Source organism: Artemia franciscana, chromosome 13 (genome assembly GCF_032884065.1).
Source record: "Artemia franciscana chromosome 13, ASM3288406v1, whole genome shotgun sequence".
NCBI classification, from domain to species: Eukaryota; Metazoa; Arthropoda; class Branchiopoda; order Anostraca; family Artemiidae; genus Artemia; species Artemia franciscana.
The window spans coordinates 25,889,134-25,916,683 of record NC_088875.1 but is presented as its reverse complement, the minus strand read 5'-3'; the positions used below and the strand labels follow the sequence as shown (position 1 = coordinate 25,916,683).

At 34.6% G+C, this 27,550-nt stretch overlaps 1 protein-coding gene across 1 annotated transcript; it reads left to right on the top strand.

Moving 5' to 3' along the window:
• Positions 1 to 1,876: 1,876 nt before the first annotated feature.
• Positions 1,877 to 27,498, top strand: LOC136034722 (glucose-induced degradation protein 8 homolog). The gene is made up of 5 exons (XM_065716084.1): positions 1,877 to 2,065; positions 13,626 to 13,822; positions 24,685 to 24,882; positions 25,735 to 25,854; positions 27,318 to 27,498. Exons 1-5 carry the CDS (start codon positions 1,963 to 1,965, stop codon positions 27,399 to 27,401), a joined length of 702 nt encoding a protein of 233 aa, XP_065572156.1. The 5' UTR covers positions 1,877 to 1,962; the 3' UTR covers positions 27,402 to 27,498.
• Positions 27,499 to 27,550: the final 52 nt, after the last annotated feature.

The window sequence follows — 27,550 nt, the reverse complement described above, 5'->3', positions numbered from 1 at the left end:
TAGTCTCTTCCTACGTCTGTGGTTCACTTTCTTTTCTTTTTGTCCGTAAAACGCCAAATTCCTGTATCTGATGTTTACGTAGTGTGCAGATTTACGAAAAACAGATAGGTGCTACGTCTTGCGGAGAAACGTACGCATATTCCACCTCATTTCATGGGTTTCATCATAAGACCGTTTCGCGGAATATATAGAATGTGTGTGATTAAAACGCCTACAGTTTATTAAACAGCGAACCCAGATCTGGTAAAAAAGATAATTAATTAGCCTTTTTGTTTATTGTTTAGCTTTTCTACCGCACTTTTAGAAAAATTAGCTTTTCGCACTTTCACTACCTGATTTTGGAATTTGTATCAAAATCAAATCAAAATTTCGACTCTCTGAGATTCAACTGTAGCTACTTGGTTTCAAATTTAGTATAATTCGGGAATTTTGGCCTGACTTTCACCAAATTTCAAAAAGCTTGGTTGTAGCCCCCCTCTCTTGTTGCGACGCACCTGCCTGTTACAATGGAGATGCAAAGTCAAATCAGGTTCCATATACATATATTGTGGCATCCACTGTTCAGATCTTGTCTTAGTTAAGGCCTCTAAAGTGGGCCTAATAAAAATGATAGAAGGTACTTGCAAGAAGTAGTTGTCTGTTGTTTTTCTTCCTCTTTCCCCAAACAAACTCAGTCTAAGCGTCTTTTGGGTTCTTCTGCACACAGAGAACAAGAATTACATCACTATTCGAATTTACACAGGATTGAAAGGTATGATATTGTGATTATTGGGTTTTGTTGAATATAAAACCCAAAGGAACACAAAGAAAAGTGAACGCTACTATCTATTGAAAAGCAAGATATTATAAAATCTGATAAAAGACTGTTGATCCTACATATTTTTGAGTGCAATAGCCTGTTTAGAGTTCTTCAAATTTACGTGCGCCATTGTGTAGCATGTGCCCTCAGAGTTCTGGAAAGCATTATAGCGAATCTGATTCAATTTACTTGTGTTATTAGCATAGAAGAGAGTAACAGACGGCATTCGTAAAGTCGTTCGCAAAGTTCGTAAAGTTGCTTTGTTAACCTTTCGTAAACCTTTACATGAGCAAGCATTAAAGTTAAACTTTAGTTAACTTTTTTCGTAAAGTTGACCAATAGGGAAAGAGTTCAAGAGCAAAACTTTTAAACAGATTTGGAAATTTGGAATAAGGAAATTGAAGATATGCTGATTTCTCTAGTCCGAGAAATGCCTTTCATATACCAGTCTCCTCAAGGAAAATTTCCCAGGATTTTTACCACCACTGTCAACTTCACAAGAAAATCGAAAAAACAGGGGATCTTGATATGTTTGATCCTGAAAACAGAATATGTAACAAGCCCTTATGCCTCAAAAACTATACTCACACCGGAAGCTCCTTATTTCTTCAAGACTTTATCTCCAAAATATGAAATGCCTCAGAAATTTGAATAGTTTGCTGCTCAAAACGCACGTAAAGTACAAAGTTCATATGAGCGGTGAAAACTCTATTACACTTTGCGAACGACTTTACTAACTTTACGAACGCCGTCTGAGCCGTCCATAAGCACAAACAAAAAGAAGTGAAAAAATATGGAGATAGAGATAATCAAAAAATTGAATTTATTTTCGTTGGTTTAAGGGATGGTAGACTGTTGTCGGTGTTCTATGGTTCAGTGTTTGATTTTACACTATTGAGATAGGGATTAGATGAAATGGAAAATTAAATTCATGACAAGCCAAAGATAGACGAACATAAGCATCATATTACCGATAAAATAAAATTGTTTTACTTGGTCGCCTCTATTACACACATTTTGTTTGTTGCAAAAATTAAAATCTCATTTTTCAGGTCTCTTTGTCGAGTAGTGGCAACGATCTTTATGGCAACCTTACTTCGAGAAGAAGCCGCGGTAAAATAAGATCTACTTCTAAAATAAAAGCCTAACTGAAGTATAAAGAAATGGATTATAATTTCGAAGAAGAAGATTGGAAGAAAAAATTAGAAAAGCATAAACTCTCTAGAAATGACATAAACAATGTTATCATGGACTATCTTTGCATAGGTTTGTAACCCAAGCTTCTAATCAACCACAAAAACGTAAGCTAGGCTATAGATGAGAGTTCTGAATATGGACAGTTCTTTAGAGATAATAAAAGTATGCTAATAAATTAATACTACCACCTGATTTCTTATTTTATGTTGTTTCTAAAGCTTAAAACATTTTTTTTCTGCCACTTGATCAGAAGATCTCTCCTAATGGTCCCATTTATAGCCTTAGGATACATAGGCAATCAAACTAAAAAAATATATTAACAGAATGAAATTCCTACTATTCCATATGAAGTATATTTACATTAATCAGGTTATTATGTTTCCTCCTTTAATTATTAACACTTTTATCTCATTTAAAATTATATTTCAATGCAATATTCAGCATGAATTTTGAGGCTGAATTGGATATTTCAAGTCTACACAGCTTAACCAGTATTATAACAGATCAATAAATGAAAAGAACAACAATCTAAAATAAAACTAAGGCTATAGGCCTATATCAGTTATGGTCAGATCAGAACCCAGAAAAAGCTTGCATGCCTACCATATTTGCATAATTTACATCACATCCTCCCCTTGCATGGCTGATTAACACTACAGTGACAAAGGTGATTTAGAGACAAAACTGCCTAGGCTATAGGCAATTAGATCATGCATCCAAAGTGAACTAGGCCCTACTGTCTTGCTTCAAGTCCATCATTAGATAAGTTTTATGATGAGATGTTTTGCTTTAAATTGGATATGTTGGGTGATAATTTGATTAAACAGTATGTTGATGTTTTCACTTTCTATATTTGTTATAATGATTTCAGTATCTCTAATAATTTTTTGGCTCTAATTAATTAACTCTTTGCTTTGCCCAGTTATATTTGTCATACTGATTTCAGTATCCCCAATCATTTTTTTTTTGCTCAAATTAATTAACTCTTTGCTTTGCCCAAGTTATATTTGTCTTTCTGATTTCAGTATCTCTAATCATTTTTTTGGCTCAAATTAATTAACTCTTTGCTTTGCCCAAGTTATATTTGTCATACTGATTTCAGTATCTCTAATCATTTTTTTTGCTCAAATTAATTAACTCTCTGCTTTGCCCAAGTTATATTTGTCATACTGATTTCAGTATCTCTAATCATTTTTTTGCTCAAATTAATTAACTCTTTGCTTTGCCCAAGTTATATTTGTCATACTGATTTCAGTATCTCTAATCATTTTTTTTTGCTCAAATTAATAAATTCTTTGCTTTGCCCAAGTTATATTTGCCATACTGATTTCAGTATCTCTAATCATTTTTTTTTTGCTCACATTAATTAACTCTTTGCTTTGCCCAAGTTATATTTGTCATACTGATTTCAGTATCTCTAATCATTTTTTTTTTTGCTCAAATTAATTAACTCTTTGCTTTGCCCAAGTTATATTTGTCATACTGATTTCAGTATATCTAAATATATTTTTTCTCAAATTAATTAATTCTTTGCTTTGCCCAAGTTATATTTGTCATACTGATTTCAGTATCTCTAATCATTTTTTTGCTCAAATTAATTAATTCTTTGCTTTGCCCAAGTTATATTTGTCATATTGATTTCAGTATCTCTAATCATTTTTTTGCTCAAATTAATTAACTCTCTGCTTTGCCCAAGTTATATTTGTCATACTGATTTCAGTATCTCCAGTCATTTTTTTTTTGCTCAAATTAATTAACTCTTTGCTTTGCCCAAGTTATATTTGTCATACTGATTTCAGTATCTCTAATCATTTTTTTTGCTCAAATTAATTAACTCTTTGCTTTGCCAAAGTTTTTTTTGTCACACTGATTTCAGTATCTCTAATCATTTTTTTTGCTCAAATTAATTAACTCTTTGCTTTGCCCAAGTTCAATAACAAAAATTATAATTAAAGAGTATTTGCACAATTTTTTTTCCAAACATTGAATAATATGAAAATAAGCTTCAGTGACATAAATCCTTATCACAAGAATCTAGATTTGAAATTACATAGGCTCAGTTTCAGGATAAAGAAAAATAAACTACTGGCTATTGTTGACTATTCAAAATCAGCAACATATCAGTGTTTTCTTCTGAGAATTGTTTGTGTCTTTTTGTGATTAAACAAAAAAGGATGTTTTTTCAACTGAAAGTAGGGATTAAAAATTAACCAAACAGAAATTATTACAAAAAGGGGAGGACACCCCCCTCCACAATACTTTGCTCTTCATGCTAACATTATTTAGAATGTTCAAAAAGCTATCTTGTTCTAATTTAACTAATGTTGTGTTTCACTTTTTGTTTGTAAAGGATTGGGATACAAATTCATACTTTAACATAAAGATCAAAGTATTTAAGAGGGGGCATTCCATCCCACCACTGAAAATTACCCCAGAAAACAATTTGTCTCCTGAAAAATGCCTCTTTCCCTTCCAATAACAAATGCTATGTATAAGCAATAGGCAATAGACTTTTCTTTTTTGAATTAGCCTAAATGAAAAAAAAAGTTTTTTAACTGAAAGTAAAGAACAACACTAAAGCTTAAAACAGAAATTATTCTGTATATGAAAGGTGCTGTTCCCTCCTCAATGCCTTGCTCTTTACACTAAAGTTTGACTTTGCCACAACTTGACTTAATAAAACAGCAAGAACTTTATAGTATAGAGTGAGGCATTGAGGAGGGGATAAACCCTTTTCATATACAGAATAATTTCTGTTTGTCTTAAGTTTTAATGTTGCTCCTTACTTTCAATCAAAAAACTTATTTTTGTATTTAATTTCTGGATGTTTTTCAAATAATGTTCAAATTTGACTCATAGTACATGAAAAATAAAAACAAAATTTGCAAAATAATTTTGGAAGATTTACTATTTACATGAAGGGTTGCCCCCTCCTCCATTAGCACTTTTAAAAAAGCTTCCTATTCTAAATAAAAAGCTCTTTTGTTTCAGTAAACACTCTTAAAAATTGGGACAAATAGTCTAACTTTAGAGTAAAGAGCAATGTAAGGAGGGGGACACAATTCTTACTTAGAGGGGGCAGTCCTTTCCCTCATAGAAATCTCTTTTTTGAAAATTTCATCCAATATAAAGTAAACCTCCCCCCTGTCAAAATCCCTGTATACAGTTCCATCCTCACTGAGAATCCCCCTCCCTGTAAAATTGCTTGTGAATGATTCACCCTGAAAAATTCTCTGTAGCATTCTCTTATTTGAATAATACTTTAATCTTTAAGGGGTTTCATGACCACTTCAGAGATGCCCCATTCCATAGAAATTGTTTCCTAGAAATCAAAACATACAGAAAATAACCTTTAGATAATTCTGCCAGGACATCTCCACATGAAAAATTGGCAGAAACCATAATACTTCCTGGTTGGCACTAACGTTTTCAATAATTTTGTATTTGTTATTAAAATATTTATAATATTCAATGCTACTACTACTACAACTTACTGCAGCACAAAGCTACCTGAAGCCAACACAGCTATGCAAACTCTCCCTCCATCCCAATCTATTCAAAGCCTCCTTCTGTACACTCTCCTATGAAGCTTCCATTTCTTTTAAATCTTTGTTTATGACATCCTCTCACCCCAACCACAGATGACCAGTTTTCCATTTAGCCCTAGATGGTTGACCAAAAAGGAAAATCCTTGAGAATATGTCATCTGTCATCTGTAGAACATGCCCTAGCCATCTCAACTTTTTTCTCATTATTCCCCTTGAAAGCAGGATTGAACCACACTTTTCATACAGCCTACTGTTTGAAATATGATCAGTCAGCCAGATACCAAGAACAGTCTGTAGGCAATCTCTCTGGAAAACATCTAGCAAATCTTCATTTGCTTTTTGGAGTGCCTATGCATCTGAGCCAGTGTTGCTTCCAATATTCTAATCTTGGTTGGCAGACCTATCTTGCTATTCTTACAATTTTTTTTAACTGTGAAAAAAACCCCTTATCCTTGGCTACTCTACTTTTAACATCTTCACTGCTCCCACCATCTTTACTAACAATGCTACCAAGGTAGGTGAAGCTGTCCATCTGATCAATCTATTCATTAGCCAGCATCACCTTTTCATCTTCACTTATTCTTAGCCTTAGTGACAGTCTTCTTAAGATTTATTTTCAAACCTATTCCCTGAACTCACAAAACTTTGAAAGTTCATTCAATTTGCTCACATTTCAGTCTATGACACTTTAATCATCAGCATAATCTAACTCTAGGAGATTTTTCCCTCCCCATTTGATTCCATGGTCTCCCATTGCCTTTCCTGTGCTTCTTAAGACAAATCCATCCAAACGATCCATATAAAGGGGGATACCATACAAGGATAAAACCTTTACTAAAGCTCTTCTATCAACAGAATCGAATGCTTGTTCATAATCTATAAAACTGAGGACTAAAGGTGTTTGATAACTCAGGAATTTCTCAGTTATTAACCTAAGAGTGAAATTTTTTTTTGACACATCTTCTACCTTTTCTAAAACTGCACTGTTCTTCTCTTAAAACTTTGTCTACAGCATCTCTCAGTCTAAAAAGTATCTTATTACCAAGTAATTTGCTACCTACAGAGACCAGACTAATGCCTTGATAATTACCACACTAGTCTTATCACCTTATTTATATAGTGGTTTAATTAAGGTTTTCCTAAAATTGCTAGGTACTTCCCCTTTTTCAAAATCATGTTCATAATCTTCAATAACTTATTTCTAACCTCAGAGCTGCCATATTTATGAAACACATTTACCACACTGTAAGCACATGGAGCCTTATTATTTTTTAATCCTTTTACTACTGTTGTAAGCTCTTTCTCACAAAACAAACCCTCCTTCACAACTAAGGTATCATAAACTTTTTCATATCCTTCTATATCTTTTCCTGTAACTGTATGTTTAGCACATTCTCAAAATGTTCTGCACATCTCTCTTTAAGTCATTCCTTATCACTAATTGTGGCCTCATTCTTATCTTTAACTGGGACAGGTCCAGATTGACTATTCCGTCTCAATTTATGAACATGCCAGTAATTTACTAATATGCCATATAGCTGCATCTACCAGATCCTTGGCAATTTTATCCATGGCCTCCACTTCACACTTCCTTAGTTCATATTTTAATGCTTTCTCCACTTTCTTTATATTTCTTTTGTTTTCATATGATCTATCACTCAGATAATTCTTGTACATGCCCCTTGTCACTACTAAACATAAACCTTTTTCAATAATACTCCTAGCCTTCTTCCCTGAGACATCATTAGCAACTTCACACATTGTTTTCCTAAAATAATTCCTTCCATCTTTCACATTGTCTAATTCTAAACTCTCCATCTTATAATTCAACTGTTCCTGAAAAGTTTGTCTCAAATTCTCATCCTGGAGTCAACTAACATCATAATTTCTCAGGGACTAGTTACTCTTCTAAAATTTCAACTTTAAATAAGCCCTAGACACTACCAGATGGTGATCTTTACTTTTAATATCAATAACAGCACTCCTATATGCCCCAGTATCTTGTATTGATCCTACCAGTCTTTGGTTTACAATAACATAATCAATAAGGTTTGCTGTCTTGCCATCATGTGAATTCCATGTTGACTGATGGGCCATTTTATGATCAAACACTGTGTTGGTTATAACTAGATTGTTATGCCTACAAAATTGCAACAGTCTGTAGCCATTGCTGTTTTCTTTTCCTACATTAAATTTACTTAGGCTAGGATACCATCTATCCCTGTTTCTACTGTTTTTAAAGTTTCTTTTCTTTTGTCCCCCCCCCTTGAAAATCTTTGCTGGAAAACACCCTTTTGCTGGGAAACTTTTTTATCAAGAAGGGAATTACGAGCATGATTTTAAAAGCAATCAGAAATTAAAGTCTTTTACAAGTGAAAATGCTGTAAGAAAACTTTTTCACCCCAGATCATCTGCAAGAAATTTTCTGAATTGTCTTGGGGAATTCCCCTGGAAAGGTGGAGGTTGTTTATACATAAAAACAACTTTCAAATGTGAATTTTTTCCATGGACGAGGGAATTTCTCATCAAGGGGGGACCTTGATTTCTCTGTGCTATTAAAAGTGATAAGAAATTAAATTATAGAAAAGTTTCTTCAACTCATAGTAAGGAGCAACGTCGAAACTTAAACAGGTAGAAATTATTATGTATATGAAAGGGGTTTCCCCCTCCTCAAGACCTTGCTCTTTGCGCTAAAGTCTTGACTTTTTGCCCCAATTCCTTAAGAACAACTCCCGAAACATAATGGCCATTTAATAAGAATAATAAGCTTTTTCTCAATTTGCAATCACCTGTTATGAAAAAGTGTCAGTGGATCCAGAGATAAGATAATATTTATTTTCAAAAGACTATCACAAGCTCAATAGAGCCGAGTTCGCTTTATATGTCAGTAAAAGCTAAGAAAACATAATTCAAATCAGTACATTAAGTCAAACACTTACAATTAAAAAGAAATTAAAAAAGCAAAATCATCAAAGATAAAGGGCAAATCAGTAAACTTAACAACTAAATTACAAAAACATTGCAGTAAATCGAAAATAAAAACGGCAATAGAGGAAAAGGGGAATTTGGCAATTACATAATCACAAATTATTATTAAGGTGTTCCAGAATAAAGGGGATAAAACTTTTACAAAACCTCTCTGTAACAGCATGGATTGGAGAGTAAGTTGGGATTGCTAAGGAAGCTGACCCGGGGAGTTGGAGTCTAATGGGATTGTGAAAATCAGGGAGTAAGTCCTCAGTATGGGGATTGGAAATGACTGATTTAGCAAAAAGCAGGTAAATTTTTTCCCTCCTTTCTTTTTATGGACGCAAGATGCGGGCTCAAATCGTTGGCTATCTTGTAAGGGGGATATCTCTATTGGGGAGGGGGAGAGAGATGAAAATTAACTTCAACAGGGTTTTTTCCGCAAATCTCTTTAATTTTCCTGTACCATTGTTTGGGCTTGTTAGAATACAGATCCTTAACCTTACTATTGTAATACTCAGAAGCTGCCTTTCTCAATTTTCTCTTCAGGAACTTTCTTAGATTTATTAGATTAGCCTGTGTGATATGTCCTTGCTTGAACAAATTGATTTTTTTTCCCTTATTAGTCTTTTAAAAGTCGCAGTAATGTAAAGTTTATTGGTAGAGCATATTTTAATTTTTTTTTTCACCGGAAAATGGGCTTCATAATTAGTCCTCAATAAATTTTGGAGGGACAAAGCCTTGAAGTCGACATCATTTGTTTGGTACACAGGGGACCAATTTTCACTAGTGATCCAAGAGCCAAAATTGTAGATTCCTGAGTCAATTAGAGGTCTAAAGACGGTTTCAGTGATAGTAAAGTAATGTTTAACTGTAGCTAGTGGAGATAGGAGTAGGCTAAAGTGGTAACTACCTCCGAGAGGGGGAAGAATGGTGAGGAGTCTGTAGAAATTTGACATATTGGTGCATATTAAATCAAGAGTAGAATTGCCTGTGGTAGTAGGGACTTTTACAATTTGTTTTAGACTAAAAGTATTACATGTAGATTCAAGTTTTCATTCATTTGCATCAACTAGGAGGAAAATTCCAGCATTTGGGTATTTAGATAGTACATAGTCAGCACTGCCATGCAATTTTTCAATAAAATTAATTTTTTCAGTCATTCTCTGCCCAGGAGAGTAGTAAAAACAATACAGGACAATCAAATTGAAAGGACGTAGTAAGACCTTAGGTCAAACACAAACCCACAAAATTTCATCAAAGGGAGTTAGACAAGGAACTAATATTTCTGAAGGATAAAAATCAGTACGGACAAAGAAAAGAATTCCACCTCGTTTCTTACCCAGAGGGTCGGTTTCGGGTCTGAGTTTAATAAACTGAAAGAAATTATTCATTTTTAACATGTGTGTATTTTGAGCATGTACTTCAGTAATAGCGATTATGTCTGATCTATATATTTTAGAAAAGGAGTCTAATTCATTAAGCTTTTCAAAATTAAGACTTTCAGCGCTGCTTAACAAAGGTGTGGGAAATTTAAAACGACCTGCAAAGGTACCATTTTTACACTTGACTTTATTTAAATTACAAATGGGTACAGGGGGTGTGGTGGGATTTGCAGGGGGGCAGATTAATGTAGTCAGAACAAGGGACTGAGGGAGCACATTTGACTTCTATGGGATGACTGTTAGAGTCAACATTGATAGATGAATTATTAGAGTAAGAGAAGGATTTGTCTTGGGGATTCGGAGGTGGGGGGACGGGCAGCGATATGGATGAAGCACGAGGAGAACAATTAGGATTTATTCCAAGACATTTATTGAATGCAAAAAGTCTCAGACCTGAGTCACGTTGACAGGGTAGGCATGAGGGACGAAACGAAAAGGCTGGGGGTGGGGTTTTGTAAGGTGCTGGGAAAGGGGGGCTGGTTGGGAATAGTGATTCTTGTCCGTCAAGAAATTGCTGGTTTGCGGCAGAGTAGGGAGGGTATAGGGCAGCATACTGTGAGGGGGAGGAAATAGGACTTCCAAAGTGGGGAAAGGGGATGGTGCCTGAAACCACATTGAGGGAACTGCATGATCTGATTAACAAGCATAAATTAAAGTTTTAAAAATACGTTTTTTCAACTTAAAATACAGAACAACATTGAAAAAGACAAAAATTAGTCCATATATGAGTGAGGCTGCACACTCCTAAATCCTTAGCTCATTAAACTAACGTCTTTATTGCTTTGACAAGCTTTTTAGTCTAACTAAACAGCCCAAATATTTATGAAGTCTCTCTCAAGGAATTGGAAAAAAGTGAAACTTTAGCATAAAGAGAGAAGGGTCTAAGAGGGGGAAATCCCCTCATATATTGAAAATTTTCATTTATTCAAAGTTCTAATGTATGTCCTTACTTTTAGTTGAAAAACCTGTTTTTCTATTTTAATTTCATAAAAGGGCAACTGTATTGAAATAAACAATGTAATATTTGTAGGCATGGATATATAACAAGTAGGCGGTAATAGGATTGAGACAGTGCAAAATTTTAACTCTTGTTGATAGAAGAGCATCACAAAGTGCTGAAAACCCTGTTGTGACAAAAAATAGGCCTAGCATTGTGCAAAGCTTCCCTTCATACTGGAGGTCCCAGGGACTTCTTGCTGTCCAGTTCTAAGCTCTAAGAACTCTTATTTTAAATCCCGACCAGATCCGGTGACATTGGGCGGAGTTGAGTTGGGGGGATCTAAAATCTTGCAAAACGCTTAGAGTGGAGGGATCAGGATGAAACTTGGTCGGAATAATAAGCACGAGTCCTAGATACAGGATTGGTGGGCGGAAATCTTGGAAAACGCTTAAAGCAGAGAGATCAGGATGAAACTTGGTGGGAAGAAAAAGCACAAGTCCAAGATACGTTACTGACATAACCGGACCGGATCCGCTCTCTTTGGTGGAGTTGGGGGGGGGGACTAATCTTGAAAAATTAGAAAAAATGAGGTATTTGTAACTTACGAACGGTTGATCAGATCTTAATTAAATTTGATATTTAGAAGGGCCTTGTGCTTTAGAAACTCTCGTTTTAAATCCCGACCAGATCCAGTGACATTGGAGGAGTCGTAGGGGGAAACCCGAAATCTTGGAAACCGGAAATCTTGGAAAACGTTTAGGGTGGAGAGATCGGGATGAAACTTGATGAGAAGAATAAGCGTAATTTATAGATACGTGATTGTCATAATTGGAAGGGATCCGTTCTCTTTGGGGGAGCTGGGGGTTGTTAATTTGAAAAAAATTAGAAAAATTGAGGTATTTTTAACTTCAGAATGAGTGACCGGATCTTAATGAAATTTATTATTTAGATGGAACTCATGCCTCAGAGCTCTTATTTCAAATCCCGAAAAGATCTCTTGACATTGGGGGGAGTTGGAAACCGTTAATAAATGTCGTAGATGCGTGATTGACGTAACCGGACTGGATCCGCCCTCTTTGGGAGAGTTGAGGGTGTTGGGTTCAGTGCATTGGCGAGTTTGGCGCTTCTGAACGTGCTAGGATGATGAAAATTGGTAGGTGTGTCAGGAAGCTGCACAAATTGACTTGATAAAGTCGTTTTCCACGATCTGACCATCTGGGGGGGGGGCTGAAGGGAGAGGAAACATTGAGGGATTTTTAACTTGCGAGTGGGTGATCGGATCTTAATGAATTTTGATATTTAGAAGGACCTCGTGACTCAGAGCTCTTATTTCAAATCCCGACCGGTATTAAGCCTCTGATTTTCCTTTTAAAGCAATCTGTTGATGCTTAGAATTTTGCTAGAGCTCATACCATAAGAACTCTTGGTTCTTGGCTGTGCCGGCCTTGTCTCAAGTGCCATATGTGCTCTTAGCTCTTGTTTAATTGATGAAGATATACCCAAAAAATAATGGCAAGTCCAAAAAATCAGCAAACTGTTGTATATAGTCTATATCTTACCTAGGTATATAGCCTATTGCTTACCAAGGTAGTATTATTAGTAAATATGTTGGGTGTAGTGAAGATGCTAACAGTAAGATAGTCAAGGTCCAGGGTGTTTCTTCACAGTTGAAAAAAGTGTTGAAGAGTGGGAAGATAGGCTGCAAACCAAGATTAGAATATTGGAGGCCACAGGAATGAAAGTGGTCAAGTATGGGTGTACCAAAAGATGGAGAAGGATTTGCTAGATGTTTTCCAGACAAATTGCCCATGGATTGTTTTTGGTACCTGTTTGACTGACCATATCTCCAACAGTAAGCTGTATAAAAATGTGATTTAATCCCACTTTTTAGGGCTATAGCTTGAGATGGCTAGGAAACATCCTATAGGTGAAGGATGATAGATTGCCAAAAGGCATCCTTCTTGGCTAACCATCTTAAGACAATCAAAAAGCAGGTTGTCCCGAATGGTTTGGGGGGATATTATAAGGAAAGATTTAAAGGAAATGGGAACTTCTTGAGAGGGTTTAAAGAGAGAGACTTTGAATAGATTGGAATGGAGGAGGAGCATGTATAAAGGGGGTGGGTTCAGGCAGCTTGTTGCTGCTGGGAGTTGTTACTAGTAGTAGTATGTACAACTAAATTTGTCGCTAAAAGCATTTGCTGGAGTGTATTCAATAACTTTCCAATATTCATGGTGACTGAATGAAATATTTAGTAATGCATAAGGGAAACACAAACCACTATAAATTTGCTTTCTGTTTATTTACACTGTATATACTGCCATAAGTATATCAAAGTGAGTAGATCAATTACTTTTAAGTCCCATGATTTTCCTGTTTTATTTTTTCTGTTTCAATTTTGTTTGTTTTTCTGTTATTAATTGAAAGAAATCATTGATTTCTCTTAAAGATGCAATTAATTATTAGTATTGTAATAAACTTAGTTTATCTTCAGTTAAAGTCTTGCTCAAAAGCCCGAGTTAATGACTTTATAGTTCCTTAGACCAAACTGTCTTTCTATACTACCAGTGTTAAGGTGCACTGTGAGTAGGTAGACTCATTATTTGACTAATCTATGGTCATTCATCTTCAAAAGGAGAAAAATAAGCACTGCTTGTAATCAATTTTTTTTTATGAACTGAATGTAATTGATTATTATCACAACTAATTTGTTTTATCATCTTTTGCAGAAGGTTTCAAAGATGCAGCTGAGAAGTTTGCTGCAGAGAGTGGCTTAAAACCAACAATTGAACTGGATTCCATGGATGAGAGAATTAGAGTAAAGGAAGCCCTTGAATGTGGAAAGATTGAAGAGGCTATCCATCTAATTAATGAAAAATATCCCAGCTTATTAGACAAGGACCACACGCTCTATTTTAGATTGCAGGTTTGTGGCTTCAAGGCTTGTATGAACTTATGAAAGATTATTTTTCTTTATACTATAGTAAAAGAAGCTTGGATGGCTTGGATATAACATCAGGAATCAACCTCCCTTAGATTGATTCAAAAGACAGCATGGACAAATTGACAAACTAATAGTCTGATTGTACTTATTTATGGCTTGCCCCTTCTTTCCCCTAAGTGTTGCACCTTCCTTTCCCTACTATATAATCCCTTTAGGGGTTTTACAATAAGTAACAAAATTAGAAGCGTTAATTTTTCTTTACAAAAGTAAAGAGAATTGAGCAGAGGAAAAAAATTTACTTTGGTGGCATCAAGGTTTGATGAGCTTTTCAGCCAGTTGGTAAAAAAAAACTGAGTTGATAAAATAGTGGTGGAAAGCAACACTATTTTACTGGCTCTTTTTCTTTTTTTTTTTTTTTTTTTTTTTTTTTTTTTTTTTTTTTTTTTTCTTTTTTTTAGGGTAGATAAGCTCATAGAAGAAAATGACAAAAAATCAATGAAAATTCGTCAGTTGGTAAAAAAGAAATAAGTAATTTTAATAGCATTACCACCAAAATCAGTCAGTAAAAACGACCAACCAATCGGTAAAATTCATTGCCCCCCCCCCTTCCACAAAAAAAAACATTTTGGATAGTGGTACTTAACTTTTCGTTGCAATATTTTATTAAGTATTTAATGATTGTATCTTTGTTTGAAACTAAAAAAAAAACTACTGCTCTTTAATTCAACTTATTGCTGCATCATGTCAGAGGTTGGCTTTTGAATCAGGGTGTACATAAATTTGGGACTCATAAGTTTGCTTTGCTGTTTAATATTTAATGTAAATCTTTTTACCATCAGCTGTTTGAATCTTCGATAATGATATTTAATTAGCATAAAATAAATACTGTTCACCACAAGACACTTTTTATAAGGCGTTCTTTGCATAATTATCTGGGATAAGCAGGATTCGTTCTGTACCATAATAATTTGTTCATTATCTCCCAAAATATGTTTTTTTTACTAATCATAAAATAAATAGGATTAAAAAAAACTTCTTTCAAGATATTCTACTGCCAGCAAAATTGTTTGGGATAAGCTGAATTTCTTCAGTACCATACCCATTTGCTCATGATGTGCAACTAGAGAATTAATCAAAAGTATATTTTCTTCATTACTGAATCTCTTGCTTTAGACCTTAACGTTTCTGCATAGGTACCCAGGGCATTGCCAGAGTCTCTAGGCTTCTCAGTATCATGCTGACATCAGCACATCTTGCTATTCAGGTTGTAGGAATGTGTGCAGATGGCCTGGTATTATAATCTCCTTTTGTTAGTATTAAAGCTTATTCCAATAGGCATTGCATACAACACTTCTCAAAAAAGTCCCTCCAGACCCTACCCCCGATAATACCGGAAATGTTCCACATCTTGGCTGATCAAATTCCCTATCTCAAAGCTCACATAATGGGTCAAACTTAATGAATTACATGATGGATCAAACCTCCTTCACAAAACCTCGGAATATACTTTAAAATTTCTCCTGATGCCCCCTTTGAGATAAATAAAATAGCTCTATTAAGGGTTGCAATCTTCTCATTGTTAAAATCAATGTTTTCTTTAAATATTAACCATGATGGATCTTTGGTAATAGTTCTCCAAGATTCTAAATCAGCAGACATACTAATTAATTTAAAAACCAACATCCCAATAAAGTCTGCTCAATGGACCCCAAACAACTACCCCAAAAAACGCAATAAATGAATCCCTATCAAAAATCAATGTCGTAGTTGCTCCATTCCTAGACTTTAAAGGGGCATATTACAACTTTAACCACCTGATCCTTTTAGCTAAACTTGCAAGTGTTGGATTACCCCCCAAGCTAGTATCCTTTATAAAAATTTTTCATAGAAAATCTAAGTTACATTGTTTGTGTAGGTTTAGCCTCCTCACCCAAAACTACAATAACCAAAGGTCTTCCACAGGGTGCAGGTGCAGTCCTGAACTGCCTCCTCTTCTCCCTATTTCTCTGGAACATGAACCTCCCACACACCAATTTACGATATGCTAATGATCTGGTATCAGGGGTAACTGGCAACACCTTTGAGATTGTACATTCAAAGTTGCAAAAGTCACTTTTCCAATTTGAAGAGTTTCCCAAAATTCTGATTTACCCATTGCACCCACCAAGTCGAAAATCGTCTAATTTCATCATAAGCAAAATAATGTTAATGCAAGACTAACTCTAGATGGAATAGTTATTCCTCTGGACAATCAAATCAATTATCTAGGTCTCATACTTGACCATAAACTTATTTCCACCTTCATATCACAAACACAATAAAAAAAATGCTATAGAAAAATAAGAATAATAAAAAGACTACTATCCACACTTTGGGGTTGTAAAGAGAAAAATTTACTCCAATTTTATAAATCACATATAAGACCCTATATTGATTATGGGCTCATTGTTTATGATGCTTGTGCAAAGACTCTGATGCAAAAAATTGAAACAACATAAAATAATATAATCCGTCTCATATTTGGTCTCAGGAAACCAACAAGTACTAAGTTTCTGCTTATTGAGAGTGGATTATCAACAATAAATGAAAGAAGAAGATCTCTTTTGATAAATTATCTGACAAAAATTGAAGCCAATAGCTCTCATACCCTGCATAGCTTGTTAAGAAATCCATCCATGTATAAGGCCATTGCAGATGAATATGCTAATACACAGAGGAAATTCCTAGTGCCAGTAAAGTCTATTGCACCTACTCCCCCCCCCTACCACGGAGTTCGCCATCCCCATAATAAACACTAATTTCTCAAGAGGCCTAAAGAAGTTACCCCCATTGCTCTCATCCAGATAAATTTTGCTGAATTTAATACAATTACATATAAAAATCATTTCCGGATTTTTTTGGATAGGTCCAAAATGAATGAGAAGGTGGCAAGTGGAGCTTTCCTCCCACCCCTAAAAACAAATTGAACTTGTATTTTGTTTTCATTAAAGTGCAAATTGTGTTTTTGTCTATAGAAAGCATGGGGCTATTGAGTTCTACTCCTGAAAAATAAACCTTAATACCTTATTCAGTTCCTTAAATACTGTGCCTCCACTATTTTGACGACCTGGATGCACTTCAGCCCTTTCGATTAAGTTCAATAATTGTAGCAGAAGTAGTAATAATAATAGCCCTGAAAGTTTCAACTTAAAATGCTCAACCGTTCTTGAGATTTTGTCGATACGTCCTTATTGACAAACAGCATGCACGTAGTGCTTTTTGATGTAGTTTTAAAGCAATAAACTTTCCATGGAGGTTTTTACTTTATGCCCTATTCCAGTCCTAAGATATCCTGTATGCGCCATTTTGACAACCTGGATGCACTGACACTATTTTTATATTGTTCAATTGTAGAAGTAATAGTAGTAGAAATAGTAGTAATAGTATGAAGTAATAGGAGTAGAAATAGCAAAAGTGGTAGTAATATAAGTAGCCCTGAAACCTTTAGCTGAATAGCCTAAGGTTTGTTTTTGCTGAGATATTGTTATTAAATGGTTAGTACACTGTTAATCCCTCTAACTCCATGGTAATGCTAATATGTTTCCTCAAATCCTCGCTCTTTTTTTAAAAAATCCTATCCCTCATGAAATTTCTGTGTCCTCTTCCTTGAAATCACTTAGCGTCACAATTTATTCTAATTTAAAGTGGGATAAGCATGTAAAAAATACCATCCATAGAGCTAATGCGTCTATCTTACTCCTTTAGCTCCTAAAAAAATTGTGCGTCCCCCTTTCTCATTCCTTAAAGATCCATACTTTCTTCGTCCGTCTTCATTTCGAATATGCTTGTCCAGTTTGGCACCCTGATATCTCCCGTAAAGAATAAGAAAAAATTGAATCCATCCAAAAAAGAGCCCTGTGAATAATTTTCAAAGAAGGTAAGGCGCTATACTCTCTGCTTCTGAGAGAAGCTAGGTTGAAAACTTTGAACCCAAGAGAGGTACGCTGTGCCTCCGTTTTGCAAAAAATAATAAACCTTTGCACGGAAAGCATTTTCCCCAAACGTCACTCCCAATCCAGATTCTGGCCGTCTAGCTAGAGCTGTTTATGAACCCATTCCTATTTTATACCCTATTCGCAGCTTCACGTCTAGATATGAAAAAATCTCTGTACTCTTCATTACAGAAAAAATGAAAAAAAAATCCATCTAGTTTTTTTTTTTTTATTGGATGTGGTGCTGGCCAGGTTTTTGTATTTATTTGCTTGTTTTGCCCCTATCCCTCTTTTTTAGTGTCCCTTTTCATTTCTTTTATTTGGTTTGTTTTGTTTATTTTTAGTTTTACTTGACCAGTTTTGATCTTTTTAACTTTAACTGATATTATCCAGTTAAATGACGAATGATGTTTTCCCTTTTTCGTGTGTTTTTTTTTATGATATTTTTACTTTGAAATTCAAATTTGGTCCTTCATGGTTTGTGATAGTGAATTTTGAAATAAATATCTTATTTTAATTTATCTTACACTCCTTTAATTATCCTCATATACATACTTTGTTGTGATTCAATCTAGCATCCCCGTCAAAACACCCTGAAAGCTTCACCTTGCTGTAATTATTTCTTTAAATGTTGCTCTTGTGCCATTTTGACTCCCTGCCTAAATATGGTGTGGTTTGCTTTTAGTTTAACACTGCCCTCGCCTTTCCCTTAAAGTGTTACCAAATACCCTTAGCATTAGCAATATTAATAGTTGTAGTAGCACAAGTAATAGTAAGAGCTTTGGAGTAGCAGTGATAGTACTAGTAGTGTTAGCAGTAGTAACAATCATAGTATTGACATTGTGCCTTTTTAGTCGGCTCACTATCCTCTGCTTGCTTCCTTATAGTTTCAGCTTAATACTTTTAGCTGTGTCTAAAATATTGCTGAAACTTTCTCGATGGCCTGCATGCACATAGTGTGTTTTGATCTAGTCCAACCCCTATCAACAATCCCTCAATCTTTCACCTTAATACCATTATCATTAGTAATTGTAGTACTAATAGCAGTAGCTGTATTAGTACTGCTGCTAGTTTGCACATATAATAATTTTGTTAAACATTTCCTTCTTCCCTCTAATTTGTTATACTTCTCCTGCAATATTCTCTAAAATTTTCACCTTCATACCCTTAGCCGTAGTAGTTCATCTTGTTTGTAATAGGAATATTAGTAGGAGCATTAGTAGGATTTGTAGTAATACTAACAGCAGAAGAAGCATTACTAGTAGCAGCATGCACATGTAGCCTTCTGGTCAATTGATCATCCCTGTCATTGTCCCCCAACGGTTCCTACTTAATACACTAAATCATTTCTGAGATATGTCCTATTGACAATCTGCATGCACTAAGTATGTCTTGATTTAGTTTGAGCTTCACCAGAATTCTGTTGGCCTATCTAGACAACAGTTAAACATGCCCCTTTTTCTTGAAAACAAATATTATGTATAAACAATGGGTGAATTACATAACTTACAGTCCTTACCTTGAGGGATGGGGTAGGGAGGGTTGCTGACATCACCAGAGACATAACTGTTGTACCTTACAACTCTGCTGAACAAAATTCCCAACTAAAAATTTTGATTGGATATCTTTGGAGAAAACGGGTCGTGGGAGGGAGGATGGTTGCCCTCGTGTCACTTTTGCTTATCAAAAAGGGCACTAGAACTTAAAATTTCTAATCAAATGAGCTCTTTCCGAAGTTTCTACAACAACTCTACCCATACGAAGTGCCTTGGTGAAAAAAACAACAACGTCGAGTCCACTTCAATTTTTACCTAGTCAGCGCTATTGTTCCGACTATTATTGATCCAAAACTTAAAAAGGAGTCAAGAGAGAAGGCTTTTGTTGAGCAAGATTCGTAACAGGTGATTTATCTCAGATCAGGTAGCTTATGTATCATGCCATATGACAATTGTATGGCAGTTTTCACAAGATGGAGTCACCATACAGTAGTGCTTTTATTCCTTACTGAGCAAGCCAAGATCTATAAGAAAAGGATTAAGGAGATGATACAAACTTCAATGAAGTTGTACGAAAGCCACAAAAATAAATGCTCACAATTATGTGAGAGGCTTTATTTATGTTTTTGTTAATGGTATTCAATATTTTTTATTTCTTATAAAGGTTCTTCAAACTAATTATTTGGGTACAATGTATTATTTAGTTATTTATTTATTTTTTTTGAGACCAGAGCATTTTGTATAGAAGGAGTTGTCGTAGAAACTTCAAAACGGACTCATTGGATTGGAAATTGAAAGGGCTAGTGCCCTCTTTAATAGTAGAAAGTGATTGGAGGGCAATCTGAAAGCCCTCCAATAGAAATCTGAAAGCCCTCCGATAGAAAGGATGGTCGTATATACCTCGGAGGGGCTCATTGGCTTGGTAATCAGAAGTTCTAGTTCCTTTTTTAAGAGTAAAAGTGATCGGAGCTTATTTTACCCACGCATCATATTTTATCAAAATGTATCTGTTAGAAATTTTGGAATGGCTCAACAAATAGTCCAAAGATCAAAGGCAACTTAATAGAGCAGTGAGGCGCAAAGAGTCCTCAGGGCAAGGGTTGTAGCCTATGCCCCGAGGCGTTCAAGATTTTTACGGAAAGAGTAGTCGCATAGACTTTGCAGGGGGCTCATTGGATTGAAAATTGAAAGTTCTAGTTGTTTTTTTTTTAATAGTTGAAAGTGATTGTAGGGCAACCAGCCTCCTCTCGCTAATCATTTCCCCAAAGACATCCAATCAAAATTTTGAGATAACAATTTTATTAAGCATATTTGAAAGGTCCAGTAGTTATGTATTTCAATCTACACCCCTCCTCAGCCCTCAGGGCAAGGGCTATAAGTTCTATTATTTGCTAATTGTTAACATTTAAAGTTTTTATGGAAAGGGTGGTCGTATAAACTTTGGATGTGGTTCATTCAATTGGAAATCAGAAGTCCTGGTGTCCTTTTCAACTGTCAAAAGTGATAGGAGGGCAACTAGCCTTACCCCACGTCTTCTTTTCCCAAATGCATCTGATACAAATTTTGAGGTAGCCATTTTGTTCGAAATAGTCTAAAGATCATATAAAAAGACCTTCGGTGTTGAAATAGTCCCTCAGAACCTGGAGGCAAGGGTTGTAAGTTATGCCAAGAAGGCATACAATGTTTTTTGGAATGAGTGGTTGAATAAACTTTGGATAGGGTTCATTTGATTGAAAATCGGAAGCTATGGTGGTATTTTAAAAAATCAGAAGTGAATGGAGGACAACCAGCTGCTCCCCCTCGCAAGACCATCATTTTCCAAAAAAAAATCCAATCAAAATTTTGAAACCCTACTTTCTTCAGTATAGTTGAAAGTTCCTGTAATTATGCTTTTAGGGACAACTCCCTCATAACCGCCAGAAAAAGGACTGCAAATTAAGCAATTCGTTCACTGTTATATGTTTATATGCACTATAGTATATGTTATTGAGAAAGGTGTGCATATTTGACCTTTACTTTCCTAAAAGACAAAGGGTATTCAGATGACCCTTTCAGAGAAGGCTGAGGGGAGTGTTGAATTGAATCAAAACATGTTATGTTGATAAGGGCTGTCAAAAGGCTACAACTCAGTAATGACTGAGTATACCAATTTGGAACTTTCAGGGAATGATAAGGGAGATGACCGATTGACGAAAAAGGTAATATTTGCACGCTACTATTAATACTACTAAAACTACGACCACTACTACTAATACAACCGCAATACTACATTTAAAGTATTGAAGAGACATTTGAACTAAATCGAAAGACACTCTGTGAATGCACATTGTCAAAAGAGCGTATCTCAAGAATGGATTTGAGTATAAAGTTGGAAGCTTTTTGAAAATGCTTAATGGGGAAGATCAATTGACCAAAAGGCAATATATGCATGCTACTGCTAATGCTACTATTTCTGCTACATTTACTACTACTACTACTACTGTTGCTACTTCAACCACTACCTCTGTTGCAACTAATTGTAAGGCTAAGAGCATTAATACAGAAATTACAAACGTATATAAATATACAGGTTACCAAAAGGATTTATCAGCAATATCATAGCAGCTAATTGTCTTTAGTTGAAACTTCCAGGATTTATCGAGAATGATGTTCGAATCACCAAAAGGCAATACATGTACTATTAACGCTACCACTACAGAGGGGGAGTTTCAATTTAATAAAAAAAACTGTATGCATGCAGGTTTTCATAAGGGCGTAGAAACAATACCATTGGCAGTGTTGCCCTATAATAACTAGAAATATCAGTGAAACTTTTAAAGGAGCGAATTCGATTCAAGATTAAAAGTTTCAGTGTTCATTTTAAGAGTAAAAAAAGATTGGAGGGCAATCAGCCCTCTCCTTAAGCTTTCTCATTTTCCAAACACACCTAATCAAAATTTTGAGACAGTTATTTTTTCCAGCGTGGTAGAACAGTCCAGAAGCTTTGTCTCTAGGGATATTGGTTATGGTGACCACCACAATAGGTCTATTATGCTTTAAAACTTAATGAAAAGGTACTGTGTCTATGGTTACAAATAAGAAACCTCAGCAATATATCGAGAACGAGTGGTTATTAATTGGAAACTTTCGGGGCTACTACTATTACCTCTTCTGCTCTTACAATTTCAATAAATAAAAGAAAAAGTGTATATGTATCCTGGCTGTCAAAGAGCATAGAAATAATTTTTTGGGGATGATGTTAAGTTTATCTTTCAGGTCAACCTGAGGAGATATAAACTTAAATTAAACAATTTTATTTTTGGCAAGAATAAAATTGTTTATAGAAAGAAAAAATCGAAAAGTTGTAATTTTTTTCGTGAAAAAGACTTATGTCAATAAAAACCGAGCAGAAATTAATGTAAATTTTGTTCCATCAAACACATTTTTCAAAAAAAAGTAGAGCTCCACTAAGGCAAATATTAGCAGAAATAAAGTCAAATAACCTTCCAAACGTAAAACTACCACGAATCACCATCAATGAATAAATGAAACTCAAAACGAATAGAAATTACGATAAATAACCGAGTCAAATTCAAAACGAGCAAATATTATTACGAGTAGGGCTGACAACCCCCATGCCTTCTCAATACCAGAACATAATTTGCACTTTACGAAAAAAAATACATTTAAAATGTTTTGACTTCGGGAAGAACTTTAAGGAATTAATATTAGTATAATTATATTAAACTGACAATCCACGGTCATCTGTTTGTTCCAGTGAAGTCCAAATTAAGTTTTTTAAACTAATTTAGGTAAATACCCGACTGAAACCATGTTATTCAGTCATATATGGCAAATTTATTCATGTTTTGCTTATTCAAATTTTTAAACGAGATTCTATTCGTGGTGATTGCTTAAAAACCTTATTTTTGTTTTCCTGTAAAGCTAAGCACAATAGGCTTAGCCTGTTAATAACAACAATAAACAGAATAGGCGTTCTTGTTAAGTCCCTTGCCTTATTCGTCGTCCAGTTAGCCAAGATTGGTAAGATATTATTTAACATAAGAATGAAGACACAAATTACCATATATGAAAACTCATAAAATTTGGCTTGTTGAAAAATTAACACGAAATATACGCAACATGTTTCAAATCAGACAAGTCGTCAAATGTATTTGGGACGTCTAGTCATTGATGAAATCAGGACCTATAAAATATGACTAAATACCCAAGTCTATCCTCCATTGAAACTAGCAGGAACGTTACACAGACTAGGAATAAATAATGCCCCAACAACATTATCAAAGAGGTCTACTAAACGCAAATACATCCATAAAACCATACTGGAAAGACTTTGTGGTTGCACCTTAATTAAGGAATGACTGGCATTCATCAGTAAAGTTTATGAGTAGTTTATGATATTTATCAGTAGTATAAGTCTAAAGGCTCAGGAAGGTCTGCGATAAGCTTATTTTTGCAATGGAAAGGCCCTTGTAAGGACAAGATTGTATTTGAAAATAACTCGAGTTTGAAAATTGAAAAGCTGAGTGTTCATGGAGGGATATAACTGGCTTGACCGAAATACTTTATTACAATTGTCTCTGGTTTTGTTGAAATAGAGGCCAATTGTGGAATAAGCGTTTTGCTATTTGTAATAGATATGAAAAGTATCAGGAACTGTGTTTTTCTTCTTTTTTTTACGTGTGTTTGTGGTAATTTAAGAAAGCAGTGATATTCCTTATTTGACCTTTTTTGAAGCTAGGCTAGAGTGCAGATTTTACATTTTTTTAAAAGGTTTTGGGTAAAACTACTTGATTGACTTATAGCTCTGCTGGTTCGTAATGATTACGGCTTCTTTATGTTGCCATTTCATAATGTAAGAACTTATAATGATCTGTGATGGACCGACTATAAGTAATCTGGCAATCAGAATCAAATTTACGTTTTTATGGGCCTTAAATAACCCAGTCTGATGTGCCTACTCAGCCGTTGTGAAATTGCTTTAATAACAAAAATAGAAAGAATATTATTGCCATCTAAATCTTAATGATTACCATTATAAGCTAAAACAAATAAATCTTAGATTTTTTCCCACTAAGTGATAGGTATTTTGGCGTCAAGACCAGCAGTATATGCTCTTAGTTTATGAGTCAACTTACAAATCGCTCTTGCACCACAAAATTAACCTAAAACTTCAAGGACGAAGATGAAATTTCAGCTTGAGTGCTACAGTATAGGGAAATTTCAAAAGAATAATTTAAAGATTCTCTTTCTAAATATTTACACGACAGTCCATATAATTTATAATTTGGCTCATCTTCTCCATTGTTTCCTCCTTAGATTTGATTTATTTGGCCTCTCAGTGATCTGGTCTTAGTGTAAATGCCCTTTTTTGTAGCAACAACAAATGATTGAGCTAATAAGAAATCAAAGAGTTGAGGAAGCACTTCAATTCGCTCAAGATCGCCTTGGAGAATGTGCTGTCAATGATCCAGCTGTCCTCCCTGAAGTTGAAAGAACTCTTGCGTTATTGGCGTTTGATGACCCAGAGAAATCTCCATTTGCTGACCTCCTACAGCTTTCACATAGACAAAAGGTAACATTTAAAACATTTGAATGCATCTATACATGTTGCCAAAACATATTAATTGGAAAAAGTTGATGTTGACAAGAAGAAATATTTCAGTAACAAAGTTGCTGGTAGGCTCAAGATGCATTGGTAACTTGTAAGAGTGGGAGCTAGTGTCAATGCAAAAAAAATTAAATTGAAATAATTTTTCGTTTAAGAGGAAAATTTCTACGACGTTTTGTAGCATTTTTACTGTGCAATATTCCGTCAAAATTTGTGTAATTGGTATACCAGCAAGTGTCAAATTTCAATGTCTAAAAAAAAACATAATTACCAAGCTGGGAAAAAATTCTAAGAAATATCAGACGCTAGATAATGGTTGTGATTTTTTTTGTCGATATGTCAATTTCAAGAACAAGATCAAAGCATAAATATATTTATACAACCCTTTTAAGTGATCTGAACATATTAATAAAATAGAGACCTATCTAAGAAAAGGTAGTAAGGCTAAGCTCACTAGCTTGCATGTCAGAATATCTGGGAAAGAATTACTCGTCTCACTAGTGTCAAACAAAAGGGCAAGGTTTACTGCAAAGGCGAACGGAGTGTCTCAATCAAAGTTATAACTAGTAAAAACTTATTTTAAAATATAAATGCCCAACATTCTGTAAAATGAACCTTATTACATAGTCAAATGTTCCGTAATGTTAATATCAAATTACATTTTTGAAAACAGAGAAAAGACCTTAAGTGGTCACATAATATTTCTTAGATGTACCAACAACATTTAAGTAAGTGTACTAGCACGACAGAAAATGAATCACAATCATTCTAAGTATTTAATTTGTTATTATCGATGAATAATTTATTTTCTTGTAGGTATCTGGTGAAGTAAATGCAGCCTTGCTTCGCTGCGAAAACCGAGGGCGAGATAACCCCAAACTTGTTCAGTTTATTAAGCTGATACTCCTATTCCAAGAACAGTTAGATAAGAAAAGGGTACGTACTTGTCCTTAAATGTATATTAAGTCTAGAAAAAAATAACTTCTTCAAGGAAAAGTAAAGAGCCAAATAAAACTGGAAAGAAACGCAATTTATTATGAGTAAAGAAGTTAGACCTAAAACTAACATGAAATACTGTTAGTACACAGTATTAGTACAATTTAATTGCAGTATTAGTAAAATTTAAAGTGGACTGAAGATATCCCAAATTAATACTGAATCCTGAGATGCGACAAAAAGCATATGGATATCTGTTAAGGGGCTGGAATTTAAATAGGGGAAAATGGATTGAAAATTCGAACAATCACTAGGGGTTCATTTTGTTTTTGAGGGAGAGACTCTCAACTTAAGCTTTCCAGGAAATATCACTTTTCTCTTTTTGGAATACCAACGGTAATTTGTTGTAATTTCTGTTCGTTTTAAGTTTGATTTGACTTAGCCATAAATTATAATTTGTGTCTGCTTTAGATTTTTAAATCATATAATTGCTATTTTACGTATTAAGATTTGAGGAAGTCACTTTCGGTGCCGCTAATCCCATTACACTTAGGACGGGTTTCTAACGTCTTCATATCGCCAATGCTAATCTTTTTGCAACTGTGCGCAAAAAGAGTCAACTTGCTTTCTCGCTTTCAGTCAACTCGCTGACATTAGAAATCAATAATTGCCTCTATGGTACTTATGAATTATACAGAACACACCCAAGAAGTGAAGTTGGGCTAATCCTAATGGAATATACCAAATCTGGCGGAAATATAATACTTTATTAACAAAATCGTTGAATCTACGACAAAGAATTATGGAAAGCAGGCCACCCAGAACACATTATATTAAATACCTAACCTAACCAAAATAAAAATTCTATATATTAAGTATTTAATTAGAATATACCTACAACGTAGTTTTTCCGCTAAGCCTAAGCTAATTGTATCCGAATACAGACAGCTAAGCCGGTTATTCCCAGATCTTGCATATCAAAATTCTTGAGTGTGTTCTGGATAATTAACTATTACCGCCTCAATTATTTGCTTCTTTTGTATTTCTGGCTCGGTGCAATGGCTAAACAAGTACATGAATTGATACAGTTGCAAATTCAAACAGTACAATTTTTTGGAAAATTTTGACCTATTGTTTTCATTTAGTGAATAACAAATCTTTTATGAAAATAAATAAAGGCAAATAAGGTCAGAAAATCTTTCCATTTTATAAAATAGCAAAAAGTTGTCAGGAACTTCACTCTCATTGCTAAGGTACACTCATTATTACAACTTGTGTTAGGGCGCAATGTATTTTTAGCATATAGTATGTCTAAAACTTGAACGGTAATGGCACTATTGTATCGTTGTTGAAATGCTCATTCGTTGGTAATATAAATTTGTATCGGCATCAACCTAAGTCTAAAATTGAATCGCTCTTGAGAATAAGAAAAATAAACAAATTAATTATTTTCTATATTTTAGGTTAATTTCCCTCATATGACGGATTTTGTAAATGCTAAGTTTGAGACGCAAAATGGCAGCAGAAGAGAAAGCGTCGGAAAGTAGCGTCGGCTTATCATTTTTCTTTTTATTTCGGCTCTTGCGACTGAGAAAATGATTTTGTTCGTTATTTATTCGTATTAAAGATAATTCTTATTCATAATTTTTCCTTTTTGGCATTTTGATGGCGTTGAAAGTATAAGTCAAAGACTTGG

What these genes read in the sequence shown, in the direction of transcription:
- LOC136034722 (XM_065716084.1), top strand. Translation starts at nt 1,963, where the DNA reads ATGGATTATAATTTCGAAGAAGAAGATTGGAAGAAAAAATTAGAAAAG. An exon ending in AGCTTTCACATAGACAAAAG is followed by an intron (nt 24,883 to 25,734) that starts GTAACATTTAAA and finishes ATTTTCTTGTAG; the next exon opens with GTATCTGGTGAAGTAAATGC. An exon ending in AACAGTTAGATAAGAAAAGG is followed by an intron (nt 25,855 to 27,317) that starts GTACGTACTTGT and finishes TCTATATTTTAG; the next exon opens with GTTAATTTCCCTCATATGAC.